The 19,360-nt window shown below is 37.3% G+C and overlaps 1 protein-coding gene across 1 annotated transcript; it reads left to right on the top strand.

The window, feature by feature from the left end:
• The first annotated feature begins 6,736 nt into the window (after positions 1-6,736).
• On the top strand, positions 6,737-19,348 carry LOC103475633 (LIM domain kinase 1). The gene is made up of 15 exons (XM_008427421.2): positions 6,737-7,090; positions 10,934-11,072; positions 11,962-12,071; positions 12,164-12,334; positions 12,635-12,740; positions 13,097-13,362; positions 14,053-14,242; positions 14,323-14,409; positions 14,524-14,655; positions 14,735-14,794; positions 15,280-15,345; positions 15,811-15,997; positions 16,316-16,371; positions 17,611-17,768; positions 17,932-19,348. The coding sequence occupies exons 1-15, from the start codon at positions 7,047-7,049 to the stop codon at positions 18,419-18,421; spliced, it is 2,262 nt and encodes a 753-aa protein (XP_008425643.1). The 5' UTR covers positions 6,737-7,046; the 3' UTR covers positions 18,422-19,348.
• Positions 19,349-19,360: the final 12 nt, after the last annotated feature.

The following is a 19,360-nucleotide window of genomic DNA, read 5'->3' as shown; positions in this document are numbered from 1 at the left end:
GGCACTGGAGGAGGAAGCTTTGGTCCTGGAGGGACTGGAGGAGGAAGCTTTGGTCCTGGTGGCCAAGCACTTGGATCAAGAAAGTCTGGATATGGTTCAACTTTGGGTGCAACTGGATATGGACAAGGTAGATTTATCTAAAATGCCGTACTAAAAACAAAACATTAAAAAAGTTTGCACATGGTGCTGGTCTTTTACCCCCTACATCCAGTGTAGTTTGACCGTCAAAAAGGACAAACAAATTATAGTGGGTTAAAACAGGGAAATCCTGAAACATCTATCTATGAACACCGTCTCACAGTAATTCCTGACAATGTTCTGGGAATCCGGTCTGAACAATGTCTGCAACTGACCTTTCACACAAGCATTGAATAAYGAGACAAACCAACCATGTAAATGTTGACATTTCATTACYGAGTTTGCTCCAGACAATTTCCTGCTTTGGGTTGGGATCTGGATGCATGCTACATTTACAGACATGACATAATWAAGCCTCACTGAGTGTGCTGGTCATTCATATACATYGGTCACTTTTGCCTCATTTTTTTATGAAGAATGTTATTAACCTATTATGTAAAATCACCTGTTTTTGAGCCTCACATCATGTTTATAGTGTTTTTCCCTCATCAAACCACACCTGGAGAGTTGCTTCGACTCTTTCATGCATGTTTGAGAAATCCTTGAATCTCCTGTTGCAGCCATTTAAGCCAAACGCCTGCTGTCTCAAAGCATTCCTCCCCTTGACTCAGCTCCTTCAGGCTAGCGGCAGCAGCAATTAGCAAACACCTGATGGAACGGAGCTTAACATACGAGCTGCTGCAAGCGCAACACTCCTGAGAACCTTGTGAAAGGGCTAATGGAGAAACATTGTTCTGATGGCGTGCTGAAGGCGGCTTGTYGAAAAGAGCAGGAGCTTCTTAAAGAGACAGAGGCCCAATTCAAGGCATCAAATTTATTTTMAGTCATGTTTGATATATACATCACATAGCATCAGATTGTGCTATAAAATGACAAGATGTGCCTKCAAAAGACTGAAYCTTTAATTTAAAACTATTTATTTTCTTTTTATTTCTTGTGTAAATGATCTGATTTTTTACTATACYCACTGAGTTGCCTGTAATTTATCTAAACAAGATTACTTGCCTCCGACCTCCTTGTGCAGGAGTTGGAAGCCGTCCAGGTGCAGGAACAGGAGGATATGTAGGAGGGGGACCAGGCAGGATACAGACATTGCTCTTAAACTTAGTGTTCTTCAGATTTTATTTGCTATAAAATGCTGTATTACACAGAGAAATCTAAGTCACTTACTCACTTTAACTTGCTTGTTCAGGTACTGCAGCCGGAGGTGCAGGAGGCGCTGGAGGAGGTCAAACAGTTGGAGGAGTAGGCGGTCTACCAGGTTCGTACCACAGAGCTATGAAAAATAAAAACTCATTTATTATTAACCACAATATAAAATAAAACACATTCAGATGAAGCAAAAAAAAAATCATAACTGTCTGACAGTTCAGGCGTAACAGTTTAAAGTTGTAATGTGCATGTTGCACCAGGAGGGGGAGCTGTGCCTGGATATGGCGGAGTGGCAGGAGGAAGCTATCCAGGTAAAATGACCTTCACCGGACAACAGGCTTTCTTACAAAGAAATGCTTCAGTCTTGAAGTTGYTGTTTATGTCATCTTAAAAATGACTTAAAAACGCCTCAATGAAACTACTGTTAACAGAATCTATTGTTAACTGTGACTTTTCCTGCTATTGTTCCCTAGGATATGCAGGGACAGGACAAAAATGTAAGAAAACTTACTTTGTACTCTAGTTGAGCCATTCAAGCATTCGCAGAGTCTATATTAACTGAAAGCAAGAAGCTTTCTTTAGAYGTTTGGTTTAGCACAACACATACTAATTTTATTTACCTTTTAAAAGCCATTACAAAAAAAAAAAAGGGATTTTTCTGTGGAAATGAGCTGTTTTTATTTTTCACCACTTTCAGCCAAAGCACAGAAAGCAGCCAAATACGCAGCCATGCAGGGCTTCCTTGGAACTGGAGGCTACAGAGGTAACAAAAATCTAATTATTGTATCACCTGTTGTTCCAGAGGTTATTGTGATAATATTGTTTTTGAGACCAATTTCAAGTAATATAATGGTAGCAAAATAATGCAAGAACACATTTTCAAAGATCAGTAAACTTTAAATTCTAATGAAGGTTTAACACTGGAGCTGGAAGACATTTTAAATGTCCAAAATTAACTAACAAAYAATGTATACTGACCTCATGAGGTTTCTGTAAACAAAATTGTTCTTCAAAATAAGCTAGTGGAGACYGAAAACTTTTGTCATCCAGTTTTTTGTAGAAAGAAAAGAGAAAAAGGATAAATGATGCAAATGAAAATTATTGTTTTAATTAATTGTGCAATTAATCGATTTATTGATTTAAGAAAGGGTTGGGCCTCCCTTATGCCTTCAGAACTGGCTAAGAGAAATAACACATTTTTGGAAATAAAAGCGTCACTGTTGACATAAACACGGCATTTTCATCCACACAACTACCTTTCAACGGATGTTTCCTCTTTTTGAGTGGTTATTTTGTGAAAACCACAGTAGATTTGAAGTTTCTGAAAAACGTCTCCTTCAGGAAGTCGGCTTCAGACGCCTAAATGCATYAAATTGTTACCATTTGATTTACATCARCAAGCAAACAGAACAGATGTACCTAATAAAGTGGCCAGTAAGTTCATATCTATTCAAATAAGCAAATCCATCACAGGACATCYTGCTTTCTTTCTTGAGAAAAACATGTTGCAATTAGTTATTCAGCTTCTAAAGAAACAGAAACTTTGTGACTTTTCATTACAACAGAAATATTTGACATCTCACATGAAAAGAAGTTTATTTGTCGCAGAATAAGGAAAAGTATTATCACATGTCTAACACTCCTGGCGTCTTTGTACGTCAGCTGGAGTGTAACTGTCTTTGTTCCTGCTATTAGGTGGAGGCTGTCAGGGTAACTACTGTGGCCGAAGGAGGAAGTGAGAGACCGACAGACAGGAAGTGACCTCATTGAAACAACAGTGGTGCTAYAGCATGATTTCAGCTTGTGAATGTCTTAGCTGATTTAGAAGCTAAGGCCGTAACACRTTCAAAAAGCTACATTTCTATTAATTTTTCTGAATATTTCTTAAAATCAGCCTYCTGTTGTAGACTAGTTTAATTTAACAATGTATTTACATTAGTTTTCTACAAGAACAGAACAGAAATTGGAGAAAACARTTTCCGTCTAGGCTGAGAATCCAAAACAACGAGTCACATTTTATGGTCAGGCTGTTTTAATATAATGTTTTGTTCATAGATGCTGTGTTAAATATGAACTGCAATGTTGTTTATTATGATTTTTTTTGGCAGATCCTTCAGCTCTGTCTGCATGCTGACACACTGCTAAAAGACACTATTCTATAAAATTGCCTTAATACACTAACACTGAATTTATCTTTAGTTTCACATTTTAGTTTCAAAGCCGTTTTTAACCCAAACTGATTTATAAGCGTTCAGTAGATAAAATACAGACATTTTTATTTTTGTGGAAGGAAGGACGGCTTTAATGTTCTTCCTATAATCCTTGAAAAGATTTTGTTCATGTCACTGTACTCACACCTCAGGACCTGCAGATTTTAACACTTCTTACAAAGTAACAAAGGATTTGTAATGTAAAATTCTAGTAAATGTGTTTGTATTTGTGCAGTAAGGATGTTGTATTTACAGTACAATGCGACTTGGTCAGATTTTGTATGCGACATTGATCAAATCTAACCAAATATGAGGTGAAAGGGCAACAACTTTTAGCTACTTTTCATTCTTGTCTTGTAACACTGTTGAAAAGAAAGAGCTCACACTTACTAGTATTTTTAAATTATGCAAATAAATGTATTTGGACACCTCTTTTATTTGCCTACATCTTGCAAGTGGGCGTTTTGAAACATGCTCTTCATAAATAGATGATGTGTTTTCTACATTGTCCCTAGGAATCTAGATATTTTTAAAATCTTAATGTAAATGAGCTTGTCTTTCTATCCTGTAGCTCTACATGTGTTTAACATTTGTTTTGTTTGTTTTGCCTATGAAGAAAATTATGAGCTTTTGTACATTGTTTCCTGAAGAGAAGAACAATAAAATCTGGTTCTAATACGGAGTTTGTTTGTTTTATTTTAGCCACAGGAAATCATAATCATAAGCATAATGCTGGACATTAATGTTCAAAAAACGAGTGGCGATCAGGAAGAGGAAGTGAAGAAAGAAATATGTGTTTTCACATTTCTATCTGTGGTTACTCTCTTAAAACCAAGGGCCTAAAAAAGGAATCGAAAAATGGTGATGCATGGGAGGAAAGTTCAACGCCATTTTCAAGTTGACTTATGGAAATCAAAAGATAATTTTGTTAACCATGGGAGAGCAAATGCCAATAAAGTGGAATATAGTGGTAAACAACAACACAAACACACATCTGTCAGCAGGAAAGAATCAGAAGTAGCAAACAGAACGTGGCATTTCTGTTTTAACAAACAATARAAGCATCAGAAGCTGCGGGAGGAAGCCAGTCTTTTTAACAAAGCTTCCTTAATTCAGGGCTCTTGCAGGTTTTGATGCGTCTGTGTACAAGTTGAGGTAAAGTGAACTAAAAGTTCTTAAAGACACAAAATGCCAAAATTCTCTGCAACATGCAAATTCTGCTTCTTTCATATAGTTGTATACTGGGGGTGCAACCACTGCAGTTTTCTGGACGATCACRATTACCRATCTTTAAAAAGTTTCACAACGTTTTGCTTTGTCTAAAATGTTGCTAAATATAGCAAGACAGTCACTGAGTTGGTAACAGTGGGTGACTGTGACCTGGTGGGCCGACCTGTCAGTCAAACCTGTCTCACGAAAAGACAGAAGAGGACGGMRGCTAAATTTTAGACCTTCCCTCAGGCAGATGAGATCAGCTTCACATTTAAATATCAGCCRATCACAAACTCCCAAAATTAAGAAAATCATYGCCAATGTGAAAGTAGTCTTAATTTTCTGCTAAATCAAACTCTTGCTATTTTATCAGAACAAGAATCCAGAGAAGCCCCTACTAGATTATAAATTATGGATTCAATAAGTGTTTCTTAAAACAAAATACCATTGAACATCTTTTCACACTGATCTAACCATTAAGGATTTTGTGATTGTTTTTGTGGTGTTAATTTGGAAATATTTGAAAGGACTTKTTATGATATTTGCACTAATGCTAAATGTGACTTTTTATTAATTAATAAACRTCTATAACTTGACATCAGGTAAGACTGAGGCAGCAGTCACTTAAACCCAACGTTTTTGGCCAATTTTGAGAAAAAAATTCAGTAAAATCAGAAAAAATGTGGGTATCTGTTGATTTTCTGTGAATTTTGTGGATTTGTGAAAAACTGGAGGGATTAAAGATGTAATATGGATTCTAGGCGGCCACATAAAATGCTGTGGCGGGCCAGATTTGGTCCCCAGACCTCCAGTTTGACGCGTATGAACTGCCTTGTTGCTGAAAATGTGCTATAGATAAAATTACCTTATCTGTTTTTGCTAAATATGTTTCGATATTCTCCTTATGCCGTCATTAATATTTCTGATTACACTGGCAGGAAATGCACATTTCCACGATTCCCCTTTTTTCACCCGTTGCCATGGTGAATGGCGTTCTTCTACTCAAGCTCAACTTTGGGGTAACTTGACTCAGAATTGAGTTAAAGTTGGTATCTCAGAGCCCCGAGTCTCACAGAGCCTGGTAATTCAGATTATCTGCCTTCTAATCAGGGTTTGGGGTTAAAAAAAAATAACAAAATCAGACAAAATAATTTTTTTCATCAGTTTTCACCAGAAATTAGTTTATTTTAATAAAAACCTTGTGAAATTTTAACAAACACTGCAGGTGTGTGTCTGGTGAATTTTTGGTTAAAACATGTTTGTTTTTCATTCAGTGGAAATCCAGAAATTGTACTCAAGTAAAAGTAGTAATACTTTATAATGAAGTAGAAGTAAAAAGTACAGCACAAGAAAATACATTTGTTACTCAAGTAAATGTAAATGAGTATGAGTAATTACTACATAACTCTGATTACACATAAAAAGGGGCATTTATCAAGCTGCTAATTTAATTGATTATGGTTCATATAGATTTTGAAAAGCATTTAGTTAAAGACTTCTCTGAAGCAGACACTCCAGTACATGTACAACATGCATCTTTTTTAAATCAAACGTTTCCACTGAACTGCTTTTTTACTCATATTTTGTCTGATTTTTGTGGCTAAACAGGACAGGATATCTTATAATAAACACATTCATATATCATCCTATTAGAAGTCTACCTCTACTATTATTACTCTCATTACATTTACATGAATCCTTCAGGAACTTTATACCAAACAGAATCAATGGTTCTGTTCTTCTACCTCTAAGCTGCTTTGTCTAATTCTCCTCTTTGTTTGTTGTGTGGGATGAATGGATTGCTTTGCTGTGGGATCTTGACAGTGCAGTAATTGGAGCATTCATAAAGAGATTATGCCTGCGCTAATGGGAACAAGCTGGATTTCAAAACGTAGACTTTCACACACCACCTCTGTGAGAAGCAATAAACCCTCATGAGGGGATCAGATTTTATTCTGAATTTAGCTCTACTACATTTTGAGGAGTCTGCAGATAAGTGTAACTGTATCTTGCAGAGGTCTACGTACTGGAAAGGTCAGGAAAGGGAGGGCGGAGTGCAGCTTCTATAACTGGGATGGGCCTTTTTTCCAGCTGATTTCAGAGGGCCGGTTTTTTTTCCCGCACTAACAACAAACCACCCACAGAGAAGGGAACATATGCACAGGAAGCCTTTGCACATGGAGAAAGGCGGCAGAAAAGTAAAGGGCAACGCCTGCTACTGTCACGGCAGAGTGAGCGTCTGATTCGCTCAGAAACCCGTGCTGCTAGCAACACTCTTACTCAACGGGGTGGGTTGTGTGTGACGGCTGTGTATCGGTCACTTAGCAGAGCAGAATGTCACGACGGGACCAAAGGTTTCGGAGGGGAATAAAAGGACGGTAAGCACTGCGGTTTTTAATCTACGAGACATTAAAATGCAGCGCAGAGTGAGAGAAAGACGAGGAAACAGACTGAGAGGATGAGAGGAAAAGTATAAGTGCAGATAAAATTCAGCATGTATACTTCCTCAAACTGAACTCTGCCAAGACTTAGAGAAGCAAAAGTAAAGCGTGCTTTATTCCTGTTTGTGCTTACACTCAACTGTGAGATGAGTAGTTTACGAAAYACTGAAAACAGGATGCAAAGCACGTAGCTTATGATCAATCAASCAACTTTGTTTTACATCTTAACATTCTTCTTGAGATCAGCCGGATAAGCATTCCACAAACAAGCAGCATGTTGACATTTACTTATCSTTAAATAAAACAAAAATCTCCAAAAAACAGAAATAAAAAGTTTCTTACCTTGTACTTTATAAATATATTGTTTTAAGGAAGTGAAGTTGGTTAGAAGAGACAAAACAACGAGGAAGCTAAGCAGGAGAATATGTCRGCTAAACTCTTAACATTTAGCCTGTTAATGTCCTGACATCATAAAACATTTATTTAACGTATTGAAACAAAGAAAATGGTAACAGAAGGATCAACATACGAGTTAAAGTGCTGAGAAGAAAAAGCAAAACAGATGAAGTATTTGGAAATATATCTGGGCTCATTCCAGAGTTTTTTCCCAACCAGATGTTGGAGAGGAAGTGCAGATGTGCAGCTGGAAGGTTTCCCATCCACTGCATGATAAAAACAACAATAGGACAAATAATAATAAATCAGCACCTTTTGTCAAGCTTTTATTATCTCATTATTTCCTTTGTGACGAACGAGAAGCAGGTCTAATAAAGGACAGCAAACGCTTCCTTTGATTCAAGCGGATATTTGAACTTTGTGACACAAATACCTCACAGTTTCAGCAACATATTCCCTGGAGTAAAATGAAAAACGGAACAGCGTCGTTGCAACACAGATTACAACAATGACTCATGAGCTTTAAAGATTACACAAAGTTTCAGCTCTCTCAACAGTTTGGGTAAAATATACAAGCTGCATTGATAACAAACATATTTATCCTCGTACCGATTTCTTCTGCTTGCTTTTTTTGTTGCAAATGTTTCAAATTMATCTCAGTATCAAATAAAAATATACAAGGTAAATATAAAACCCAGTTTTCACATTATGACGTTAATTACTAAGGGAGAAAAAAGTCATTCAATGGGAGCCGTATGGGAAAATGCAACCTAATCGTTTGTGCAACCTTTAATGGAGCCAACAAAYGTTTTTCCAGGGAGACTTTTTCATCCTTTGTTTTAATTCAGMCAGACTAGAAGCATCTCAACTGGATTTGAGTCGGGTCTTTGACAGAATCCCTCCAGAACCTTCAGTTGTTTGTATTTGAGGTGTTGGAGGTTGGATGGCAAAAGAGCGGATTTGCTTAAGGTAGACATGGATATTCCTCTACTTGGGGTAGAGAGAATAAATCACGATTCCATCTAAGACTGTTGCAGTAAGCAATAAATCAATTATTCACATAATAAATTAAAAATAAACTCAATTTCCTTTTGCTTTATTTATTGTTTTTCTCTTCCTTTTATCGAAACCTGGTCTGGTGCTTTGGTTTCCAATAACCCTTTTGTTGTTTCTGTTTCATTTATTCTGAACATTTAAAATGTCTTCCAGTTCCAGTGTTAAATGTTCATTAGATTTTAAATATTGTTGACCTTTGAGAATGTGTTCTTGCACATTCGCATACTATGGTGTTACTTGAAAGTGGTTTCAAAACGGTTGCATCTATGGATGCAACTTTTGCCCAGTCCCCTTCTTATTGAGCTTTATTGAGGCAAACACGACCTGTGGTGCTTTCGACGTGAACCTCGGTGGTTTTGTGACTTCCTAGATGAACTATTGCAGTCCTCCTACTGGAAAAAGGTCCTTTTTTTCAAAGAAGTGGCTACATTCACCTGCTGTTGAATTTCTTGACGTGTAACAAATTTTAATGGACAATATATTGTCCCAGAAGTTATTGCGATAAACAATAATATTGTTTTGGGAATGGCATAAAAATGCAAGAACACATTCTGAAAGATTAACAAACTTTAAACCCTTAAGAACATTTAACATTGGAAGACATTTTAAATATCCAAAACAACAAAAAGAATGACTTATTCCTTCAAAACAAAGGGGAAAAGGGGTTGAGACGCGAATTAAAACTTTTATTATCCAGTTTTTTGGTAGAAAGAGAAAAACAATAAATCACGCAAATAGAAATTATTGTGCTTGTTTTAATCTGTTATACAATTAAATGATTATTTGACTACTGACGTGTTGCTTTTTCAGATATTTTACATCATGCTGTTAGAGGAGTTTTATCTCATTTTACATTTGATTCTTTTCGTGACCAAGTCGCCATAGTTTGTGAGAATGACCTAAAACTAACATAGGTAACCATAGAAGTCATTTCCACATTGCTTTGGGTGGCTGGTTTCTCTTAAAAACACACACAGGAGGAAAACCTGTTTGTATCTACGCCTGATGTTCAAACTTATTRTATGAGTTTAAAAAAAAAGCAAAAACAAATTAAATTTGTACTTTTTYACACCACAGTATTTCTTCATTGTACTTCTGGTTTTAGAGAAATGCTATTTAATGTTCGAAAGGACACAGAGAGGCAGATTCCTTCCTCCCTTTCTTCTACAGAATAATCCTTCCCCTTCCTATTGTAAGAACAGTCTGCCATTTACTGTTAAAAGTTGAGAGAGCAGAAACGTGGATCACTACTCCATTCAGGAAGTCGCCTCCCATTCTGGTTGTAATGTTGATGAGATATGGAAACAGTTTTTTTAATCAGTCTATTCAAGCCAGGAAGTCAGGATGAGTTTCAGTTTTTAAAGCAAAGCATTTCATTGAGTTGTTTTTTTACCTCACTGCAAATGCAAACATGGTATTTAACTGAAAATAGTAGGTTGACTTAAATCAGTTTTCATTATATTTAGTAAGTTATTTGGAACTTGTGGTTGAAAAGTCTCTAAAATCTCACTTTAACTGAGCTAGATTATTTTGGAAAAAGTAAGTTTTTGATAATTGTGCTTTTCTTTCTGAATTAATACTGCATGCATCCAAGTACAAATGCTTCACTTGAGTTATTTTTCTTTTCTGGAGCCAGTAATTTATTTTATCTCATTTATGAAGAGAGACTAATCAAAAACATTTGAATAAATCTCAATGTATTATTTTATTTTAAGCTAGGCTGTTAGCACTACGCTAACAGTCTGAGCTTGTCAAAGACAGGACTAACTCTGTGTGTTGACCAATGATTAGGGATATCACCACAGCCTACTAAGGTTTTTGTTATTTTCTTGGCTGATTAACGCAGTTAGTTGCATTTTTTTACATCCAAAAGTCCCAAGCTGGAACCTTTGTATTGTGTTTCTGGTATTCCTGTAAATCTGACGCACAAGCGACGCCTACAAACGACAGTGATGGTTGATTTTTGAATCCCGGTATGATGACCTTTGCCCCCTGTCTTCCTCCTCTCTTATTAATCGCTTTCCTGTCTCACCACTTGCAAATACAGGTCACTTCAGCCAGTAAAATCTTAATAAATTAAACAACAATGTTTGTCACCTGTGCATCAAATTTACGGAAATACCAGAAACATGATGCAAACCTTACAGCTGGGGACTTTTGATTGTAAAAAAATAAATAATAAAAAAATTGTTATTAATTTCATTAACAGCCAAAAAACCCCAAAAACCTTGAGTTTGTCTCTTCTGATCTAACCGGTCAAATTTCCTTCAGTGTCCATATGGCACCCTTTTTAAATGCTTGCTTTGCTGCTTGTCCTCATTACTAAAGGTGTTGTGACTGTGAGAGCATCCTGTCTCACTGGTACTACGAAAGAGAAGGACAACTCTACTGCAAGAAGCACTACTGGTCTCGCTTTGGAGAGCACTGCCACGGCTGCCAGGAGGCCGTTTCCACAGGGCTGGTTATGGTAACGTTTGTTCCTGGATTAGTGATGCACCACAGCAAAAAACCAGGACCGTCGAATTTATTATTATCAGTTCCTGAAGGAAAACAAACACTTCGATTGTTTGGACATTTTCTGACTAGTTTAATCCCTCTGAGTTACTCTCCGTTATCGAAAAACCTGAATTTTACTCACAATTATCCTATTCAGCTAAGATGTTTCTCTACTGTTCACTTCAGCTAATCAGAAACATTTTATGTTTGATAGATGTGGTARRATTAACCACATTATTGATCCATTGGGCATCAATTGTTCCAATAAATGCCACTGGAAATCCAACATTATGGAACATTAAGAGGCAAATATGTGAGCACAACGAAGAATAGCACAAATCAGAACGCTTTCAACTATTAATAACTTCAAAGGTTTCCTGCCCTGTTGGACGTAAATACTTTTCTTCCAAACAATTTCAGAGGAACTCCTTAAAAAAACATCCTTCACGCTCCAAAACGAATAAGCAAAAAATGTAACCAAAAGAATACATGGGGGGAAAATAGCATTCTCCCTCACGCAACACTGCATTGGCTTTTTATCATGTTACAAATAACTATTTTACTGTGTTTGTTTTGTTTGGCATTGCCCAAAGTGGCAGAAGCAAAGATGAAAAAAGAATATACGCATATTGCACAACTGATATAATCAATGCAATGTTTAGCAGTAATATTATCATCAGAATACTTCCTGAACTCAGCGGGTAGAGTTTACTCTTTTCCTTTCACCAAGGCACCTATAAGAGCCACTATCCCAATGTCAGTTCCCTGGTCTGCTATTTTGGTCTACCACATACAATCCTATTAAAATACGTTAAAGTTTGTGGTTGCACCCCCCAAAAATATATTTGCTTTCTTTTCAGGTTGCAGGAGAGCAAAAGTACCATCCTGAGTGTTTTATATGCATGAGCTGTGAAATGGTCATAGGAGATGGAGACACTTATATGCTAGTTGAACGCTCACGGCTTTACTGGTGAGTAAACAACAGTGAAAAGTATAGTACACATAAAGAAGTCAAATTATACAAAGTTAGAGTATTAAATGTACTTCTGTTTATCTCTTCAGTGGCCACTGCTTTTGTCAGGGTGTTGTGCCAGCTGTGAGATCAGCGTCTCTTACACAGAGACCCCACATGGTGGCGCTGGTGTCTCTTCCTTCCACTTCAGCTGGACGACGAGGCCTGACAATTTCTGCCGACTTCAGCCAAGACAAAAATCTTCTAATTACTGTTACAAAGTAAGTCTCGGTGGGTTTAAGTTATCATTAGAAATTAAGTTTTACCAAACAGGGTAGTTTTACCCAGCAAAAAATCCAAATCTTTTCTTCTACAACTAGCTCTACAGACACATAATAAACATTGTAAAAGCTTTTAAATATTTATTGAGTCCAAGTTTTAGAACCTTGGAACCTCTAGACTAAAATCTTTGTCCATTATTTGCAAAACAGCTCAAAATACTCAGTTGTTCAATAATTGCGCATCCTCAGTAGTCTTATGAATTACTGCACCTCACATTCACCGTTGTAACTCTGCTTCAGTTTAGACCCAGGAGTCCTCAGCCCTGATCTGCTGTCTTCTGTCCAAGCTGGTGATCAGGTTTTGGAGGTCAATGGCATCCAGGTCCACAACATTTCCCCAGATGAGGTACAATGACTGCAACAATGCTAATGGACACCTTGCAGCGCAATATGTGACCCCATGTTATGCTGACGAGCAAAAAGCTTAGCTGAAGTTATCAACAAAACTTGCAAAATGTTAAATGTATGAATGATATACAAAAGAGAAATGGACTGCTACCAATTGTCAACCCTATGACAACGAGATAACAAGGTCAGGAAAGTTTTAACTAAGAAAAAGAATTGCGAGGGAAATAGCTCAGTTATGCTAACTTGACTTTGAAAACCTTAACATGTGGATGTGATGTGGAATTTGGCGTTTCAGATCAGTTAAAAAATAAAAAAGGTGACCTAAACACCAACTCTTCACCAACTTTTCTCTAGATAAACCGTGTGATTCACGACACAAGCAGACCTCTCCAGCTCATCATTGAACATAATCCACAGTCACCTCATGACCTTCTTCAACCAGACAGCCCCCCCAATAACATCAGCTGTCCTGACCCTCATGTCCACGACAAACTTACTTCCATCCATAACCTCCCAAGTCTGGAAGAAGAGCCAAGTACACCAGAGGAACGACAAGAACAGACGAGCCTCTCACCGCCTCAGCACCAAGGAAGCACCGGGTTACGAACCAGGCATATTCTGTAAGTGATGACAGCTCTGGCTTGTGACCACTGCCCGAGTCAGGGATGTCAAACTCATTTTTATTTTGGGCCATATCAAGATTATGAATGTCCGGTTGTGGTAAAATGTATTGATGAAACTCATCAATGACCCTCTAAAATATGAATAAATAGCCACTTCTGCACTTGATAAGTCCTTAGAGTTAAATAATACCAAAAATCATTACATTGATGTCATTTGGCAGATTACATAAGAAAACTACAGAAAAAGATCATGGCCACTGAAAAATACAAGAATTCTGGCTTTAGTCTTGTGAGGTCAAAAGTCAGTATTCTAAAGATTTTGACTTTTTTTTTCTTTTTCAAATTCTGACTTTTTTCCCCAGAATTCTGAATTTTTTCTCAGAATTCTGAATTTTTATTCTCAGAATTTTGACTTTGTTTCTCAGAATTCTTACTTTTGATCTTAGAAGATTAACATCAGAATATTTCTGGCAAATTCTGAGAAAAAATTCATATATGTTTTTCAGTGGCAATAATCCTCTTACATTGAAAACTGCTTTCATTTAATTCATAAAATATTATTTAAGCATACAATGGTTATTTTCAAGGTTATATTTACATATCCCTCTGGGCCACATGAAACTTCATGGCGGGCCAGATTTGGCCCCCGGACCTCGAATTTGACCCAAGTTGTTTTCTCTTTTCCAGACGAAGTTACAGCATAGACAAATGTCCCCTGTCTCCTGGAGCATTGTCGTTTCTCTCTCAAAAGAGAGACATGGTTCGCTCAGAGTCTCTTCGAGTCGACCCTGGGGAGCGGACACACCGTATCTTCAGACCGTCGGACCTTATCCATGGAGAGGTTCTAGGCAAAGGCTGCTTCGGTCAAGCTGTGAAGGTAATGTCCGTCCATTGCCTCAATCCCTCAATGTTCTGACCTTCATTGTGAAACTTCATATCAAAAATCTTTCTATTAAGGTAACACATCAGGAGACAGGGGAGGTAATGGTGATGAAAGAGCTAATACGATTTGACGAAGAAACACAGAAGACATTTTTAAAGGAAGTAAGTAGTAGAAATGCCACAAGAGTTTTTAATAATTGCATCACGTCTAATATTTACAGTCTGAGCCAAATATTGTTCATCTCAGTGTCACAACCTCTGTCAAAATATACACAGGTAAAGGTGATGCGCTGCCTTGACCATCCCAATGTTCTCAAGTTTATTGGGTTGTTTTACAAAGACAAGCGAATTCATTTTGTCTCTGAATATATCCAAGGAGGGACTCTTCGAGAAACCATTGTAAAAATGGTGAGTTACAACTTTATTTTAAATGCATCCCAAATATTCAGTGTGAGAAACACAATGAGTCAGAATTTGGTTGTTTTAGGAGGAAGATTTCCCCTGGAACTTAAGAGTTGGATATGCTAAAGATATAGCCGCTGGAATGGTGAGTGTTTCTGATTATCAAGGTACTTACTTAAAGTATGAGCCACTTTTTACATCAACTTTAATGCATTTCATTGGGATTTTATGCAACAAACCAACACACAGTAGCACATCACTTTTAAATGAAAGATAAATGATACATGGTTTTCATCTTCCAGCTGAGAATCTGTAATTTAATGTTCAGTCATTATGTGTCTAATGTGAGTGAGCTCAAGTTATTTTGCAAAAAAGAATCTCTACATGTGCAACCAAGCAGACAAAACAAAAAAAAAACCTGCAGCTGAAATGGAGGTAATGATTTAGAGAAGCAAAACATGAAAAATACACGTCACTTTTCAGACTTTATCTTTATTGACGTGTCTTTTTTCTCCTGCTTCACAATTATTCACTATTTTGTGTTGGTCTAAAAAAAAATCAAAGAATATAATTACTTTTTCAAGGCACAGTAAAACATTAAATGGTGAATTTAATGTTTCCCCTTTACAGGCATATCTGCACTCCATGAATGTGATCCACAGAGATCTAAACTCTTACAACTGCCTTGTCAGAGAGGTGAGCAATGAGCTTAAACGCATGAAAAAGTAATACACATATATTTTTATTTTTAACAAGACTGAATGTTCAATTCTCAATCCAAACTCAATATTTAGCACATTAAGTCACAAACATAATTTTCCAGTACAAGTAATACATATATTTTTGATAGAAATTACCATTTAGTAAAAGACTTTTGATAGTGACAACTGGAGCGAATAAAGTGACAAGTCGGATAAAATTTTGGACAAAAAGTGTCTTGAAAGTAAAAAACTGAATTTAATTTTATTGTACTTTTTCTCTGTCTTTTTTAAGACTTTATAGTTGGTGTTTAGGTATTATTAACACCATCCAATAATACATAAATACATAGTGATATTTTCAAATTTCCAGTCAACATTAAACCTTTTTAACTGCACCAGGCTTAGCAGGTTTTTGGTTTCTAGTAAAAATCCTGGAGCTTTTCATTTCTCTTCGCTATAGAACCAGTCTGTGGTGGTGGCAGACTTTGGACTTGCCAGGCTGGTGATGGATGAACGGAGTCGGAGCAAATCTTCATCTCTGGAGCGGAGCGTGAAGGGGCCACTGCCAGAGCTGCGCAAACCTGACCGGAGAAAGCGGTATACTGTGGTTGGGAACCCCTACTGGATGGCCCCCGAGATGATCCATGGTGAGTGTGCTAACCAACTCATGAATGACAGACCTTCATGGTCTAAACCAGGGGTGTCAAACTCCAGTCCTGAAGGACCGCTGTCCTGCAGTTTTTAGATGTGCCACAGGTACAAAACACCTGAATCAAATGGCTTAATTACCTCCTCAGTTCTCCAGAGCCTTGCTAATGACCTAATTATTCTATTCAGGTGTGGTGCAGCAGAGGCACTTCTAAAAGTTGCAGGACACCGGCCCTCGAGGACTGGAGTTTGACACCCCTGGTCTAAACTGAAGCAAAAACTGTGCAGCTCATTACATTTTTCTCTTTGACTCTTAGGAAAAACCTATGATGAACGTGTGGACATATTTTCCTTTGGGATTATGACTTGTGAGGTAGGAACTTTTTGGTAACAACACAAAATACGTGATGTAGCAAAGAAAATACGAGGGGGTACCCAAAAGTTTCCAGAATGATGCTGCTGCACACGCAGTTTTCGTAGTACACCATTCTGCCGCTAGGTATTTGTTCAACCACGCCTTCTCAATCAGAGTGCCAAGCGGCGTGGATGTGGAAGGTTTCGTCTATCCGCAGTGAATTTTCTTGTAAGAGCGGAAAAAAGCGGTTGATCATCAATTGACATTTCACCATTTTTAAAGCGGTTGAACCACGAGTAAACTTGAGCTTGACACATAGCGTCATCCTTGTAAGCGGTCTTCGACATTTGAACGGTTTCCGATGCTTTTATCCCGAGCAGGAAGCAAAACTTCAGCCGCGCTGCTCATAGAACTTCTCCATGAAGAAAAACGACGGCTGGACTAAACAGCTCTTCCAAGAAAATTTCCTGCGGGTAGATGAAACCYTCCACATCAACGCCGCTTGGCACACTGATTGAGAAGGCGTGGTTGAACAAATACTTAGCGGCAGAATCGTGTACTACGAAAACTGCGTGTGCAGCAGCGTCATTCTGGAAACTTTTGAGTACTCCCTCGTATAACCAATACATTTTTGTTAATTTATCTTATGACAGGAAGGAAATTTCTAAAAACATATATGAACTTACTAGTAATCGCTTAAAATATTTTTTCCATCACATATTAAGTTCAAATTGCAAAACAAGTTAGAGATAAGCCGAACAAATTGATGCACTGCTGCCATCTTCTGGTAGTAGTGTGTTACTACCACAAGGTTGCTAAAAACAAGATGTTTAGGAAAGAATGGTACTATGAAAATATGATTTTAATTAATATCTACTGATAAATTAGAATATGAAAATCTAATTTAAAGTGAAACTCATACATGCATTAATTTCTGAGTGATATACTTCGAATATTAATGAAGTTTATCACAAGTATATACAAGAAATGTGAATATTACATAAAGGAAAAAATATTTTTAATACATAAACGTCATATTCCATACAATCGTATGCAATGCTGCCGTCTTAACGATTGTCCAGAATAAACTCACTGATATTTAGAGACACAAAATTCACATTTCTTGAGGCTCGTCTAACACCAAATTCGGAGCACTTTATATTTCCCACTTCACTGAGTTTTCACAAGCCAAAAAGTGTTTACATTTAAAGTTACACTTTAAAACAGTTGCTTATTGATTCCTCTTTGTGTCAACAGATAATTGGCAGAGTGAGTGCTGATCCGGACTACCTTCCCCGAACTAACGACTTTGGACTAAATGTAGAAAGTTTCCTGCAGCAGTATCACTCTCCACTGTGTCCATCTGCCTTCCTGCCATTGGCTGTTCTCTGCTGTGACATGGATGCTGATAAACGGTACAACTGTGTGAAAATAATTAAAGCTATTTGAAATAAAAACAATTTTTTGGAATTTTTACTAAGAAAATGGTTACATCTATGCAAAAAAATTGAGATGCTTAGATGTTTTTGTGCAAAAAAGCCAAATGAAGAATAAAACATGAATGTCTTTGCCTTTCAGATCCTCGTTTTCAAAGCTGGAGGAGTGGCTGGACAACCTGCTAATGAACCTGGACATCAGCCTGCCTTTGCTTTCCGAGTTGGAGCAACTCTGTCAAGCCTTCTGGAAGATTCACAGCCATCAAGACCAGAATGAAACTCCTGATCATCAAGACAATCTGAGCCCTAAGCTTTGTTCAGACGAAGCAAATGGCCACACAGAGCCTAATCACTACCAAGGTCAAAGCAGCAAAACCAACAAAGACGTGAATGGTGATCAACATGAACATGGCCACAATCTGAGGACTAAATCACAACACACAAACCAGCCCTGCTGCGAGTCTAAAAGCTCAGACCTGGGGAAGAGCGAGTGCGAGTCTCAAGAGGACAGCAACGTTGAAGAACAAGCAAACCCGCAGCATAAGTCGACACTGGTGGGCCGACCAAACAGGACTAGAAGAACTTGTAGAGTGCTGTGGGAAAGGTCTACGGAGGACAGCTCGTTTCTCTGAATCGTTCTCAACATGACTGCCTTCAGTGTTGGGGAATAAACACATTTTTTTGAGGACATTGGTACCTTGGCACAAAATAGAGAGACGTATTTTAACTGATTACTATGAACTGCAGATTTGTGAAGAATGTTTTTGATAAGCTGTGCAGCTTGATATTAATTAAATAACAGTCCATAAAACAGTATTTAAGTAGCAAAGCTAAAGCCTAGTTCAATAGGAATGTAATTCAGTATTCTTTACAACAAAAGGCATACTGAGAAAACATCCTGAAATTTCTGAAATTGCATGGATGGATGCTCTCTTTTGATAGACTGTGTTATAGCTCCACAGTTTATAAATTACCTCAAGCATACAATTTAACATTTCTGTATTGCAAGGGCTGTTTGCTACTTGATAAGCAAGATCATGTCTGTCATAAACTCAAATTGTCAAATGGCTCCAATTTGAAATTGGTCCAGAAGCTGTGAAATATGTTATTTTATTCTTTAAGGTATGTTTAATAGTTTGTTTTTTTTAGATTGTCTTATGTCTTGTCCCATACACTGAGCTAGGAAATAACTACTAATGCTATTAAACTGTGTAGGTAAGACCATAAAAATATGCACACCTTCTAATGTATAAGTCTGTATTACTATATTAAGACAGAGTACAGAAAAGTGACTGGGAAAAAAATACCTGATTTATGCTTTCAGGTTAATCCTGGTCATCTGGTCAAGGCATTTTGTCCACATGTCCGTTTGTCCCCAAAAATTCAAACAAAACAATCAGGAGTTATTCTTTACATCCTGTGGTGAGATATCAATCATGGTAATCTCTTCTGGAATATTAAGGCTTCTTAGATTAACAAGTAAAGTGACTGAGTGGGGTGATTAAACCTTCAAAAAAGATGCTTTAAAAATAAAGCTGCTGCAAATTTCTAGAAACTAATCAGTGCTTATG

The sequence above is a fragment of the Poecilia reticulata genome, linkage group LG14 (assembly GCF_000633615.1).
Source record: "Poecilia reticulata strain Guanapo linkage group LG14, Guppy_female_1.0+MT, whole genome shotgun sequence".
Classification (NCBI taxonomy): domain Eukaryota; kingdom Metazoa; phylum Chordata; class Actinopteri; order Cyprinodontiformes; family Poeciliidae; genus Poecilia; species Poecilia reticulata.
The sequence above is the reverse complement of the archived record's forward strand: the minus strand, read 5'-3'. Positions and strand labels throughout refer to the sequence as shown.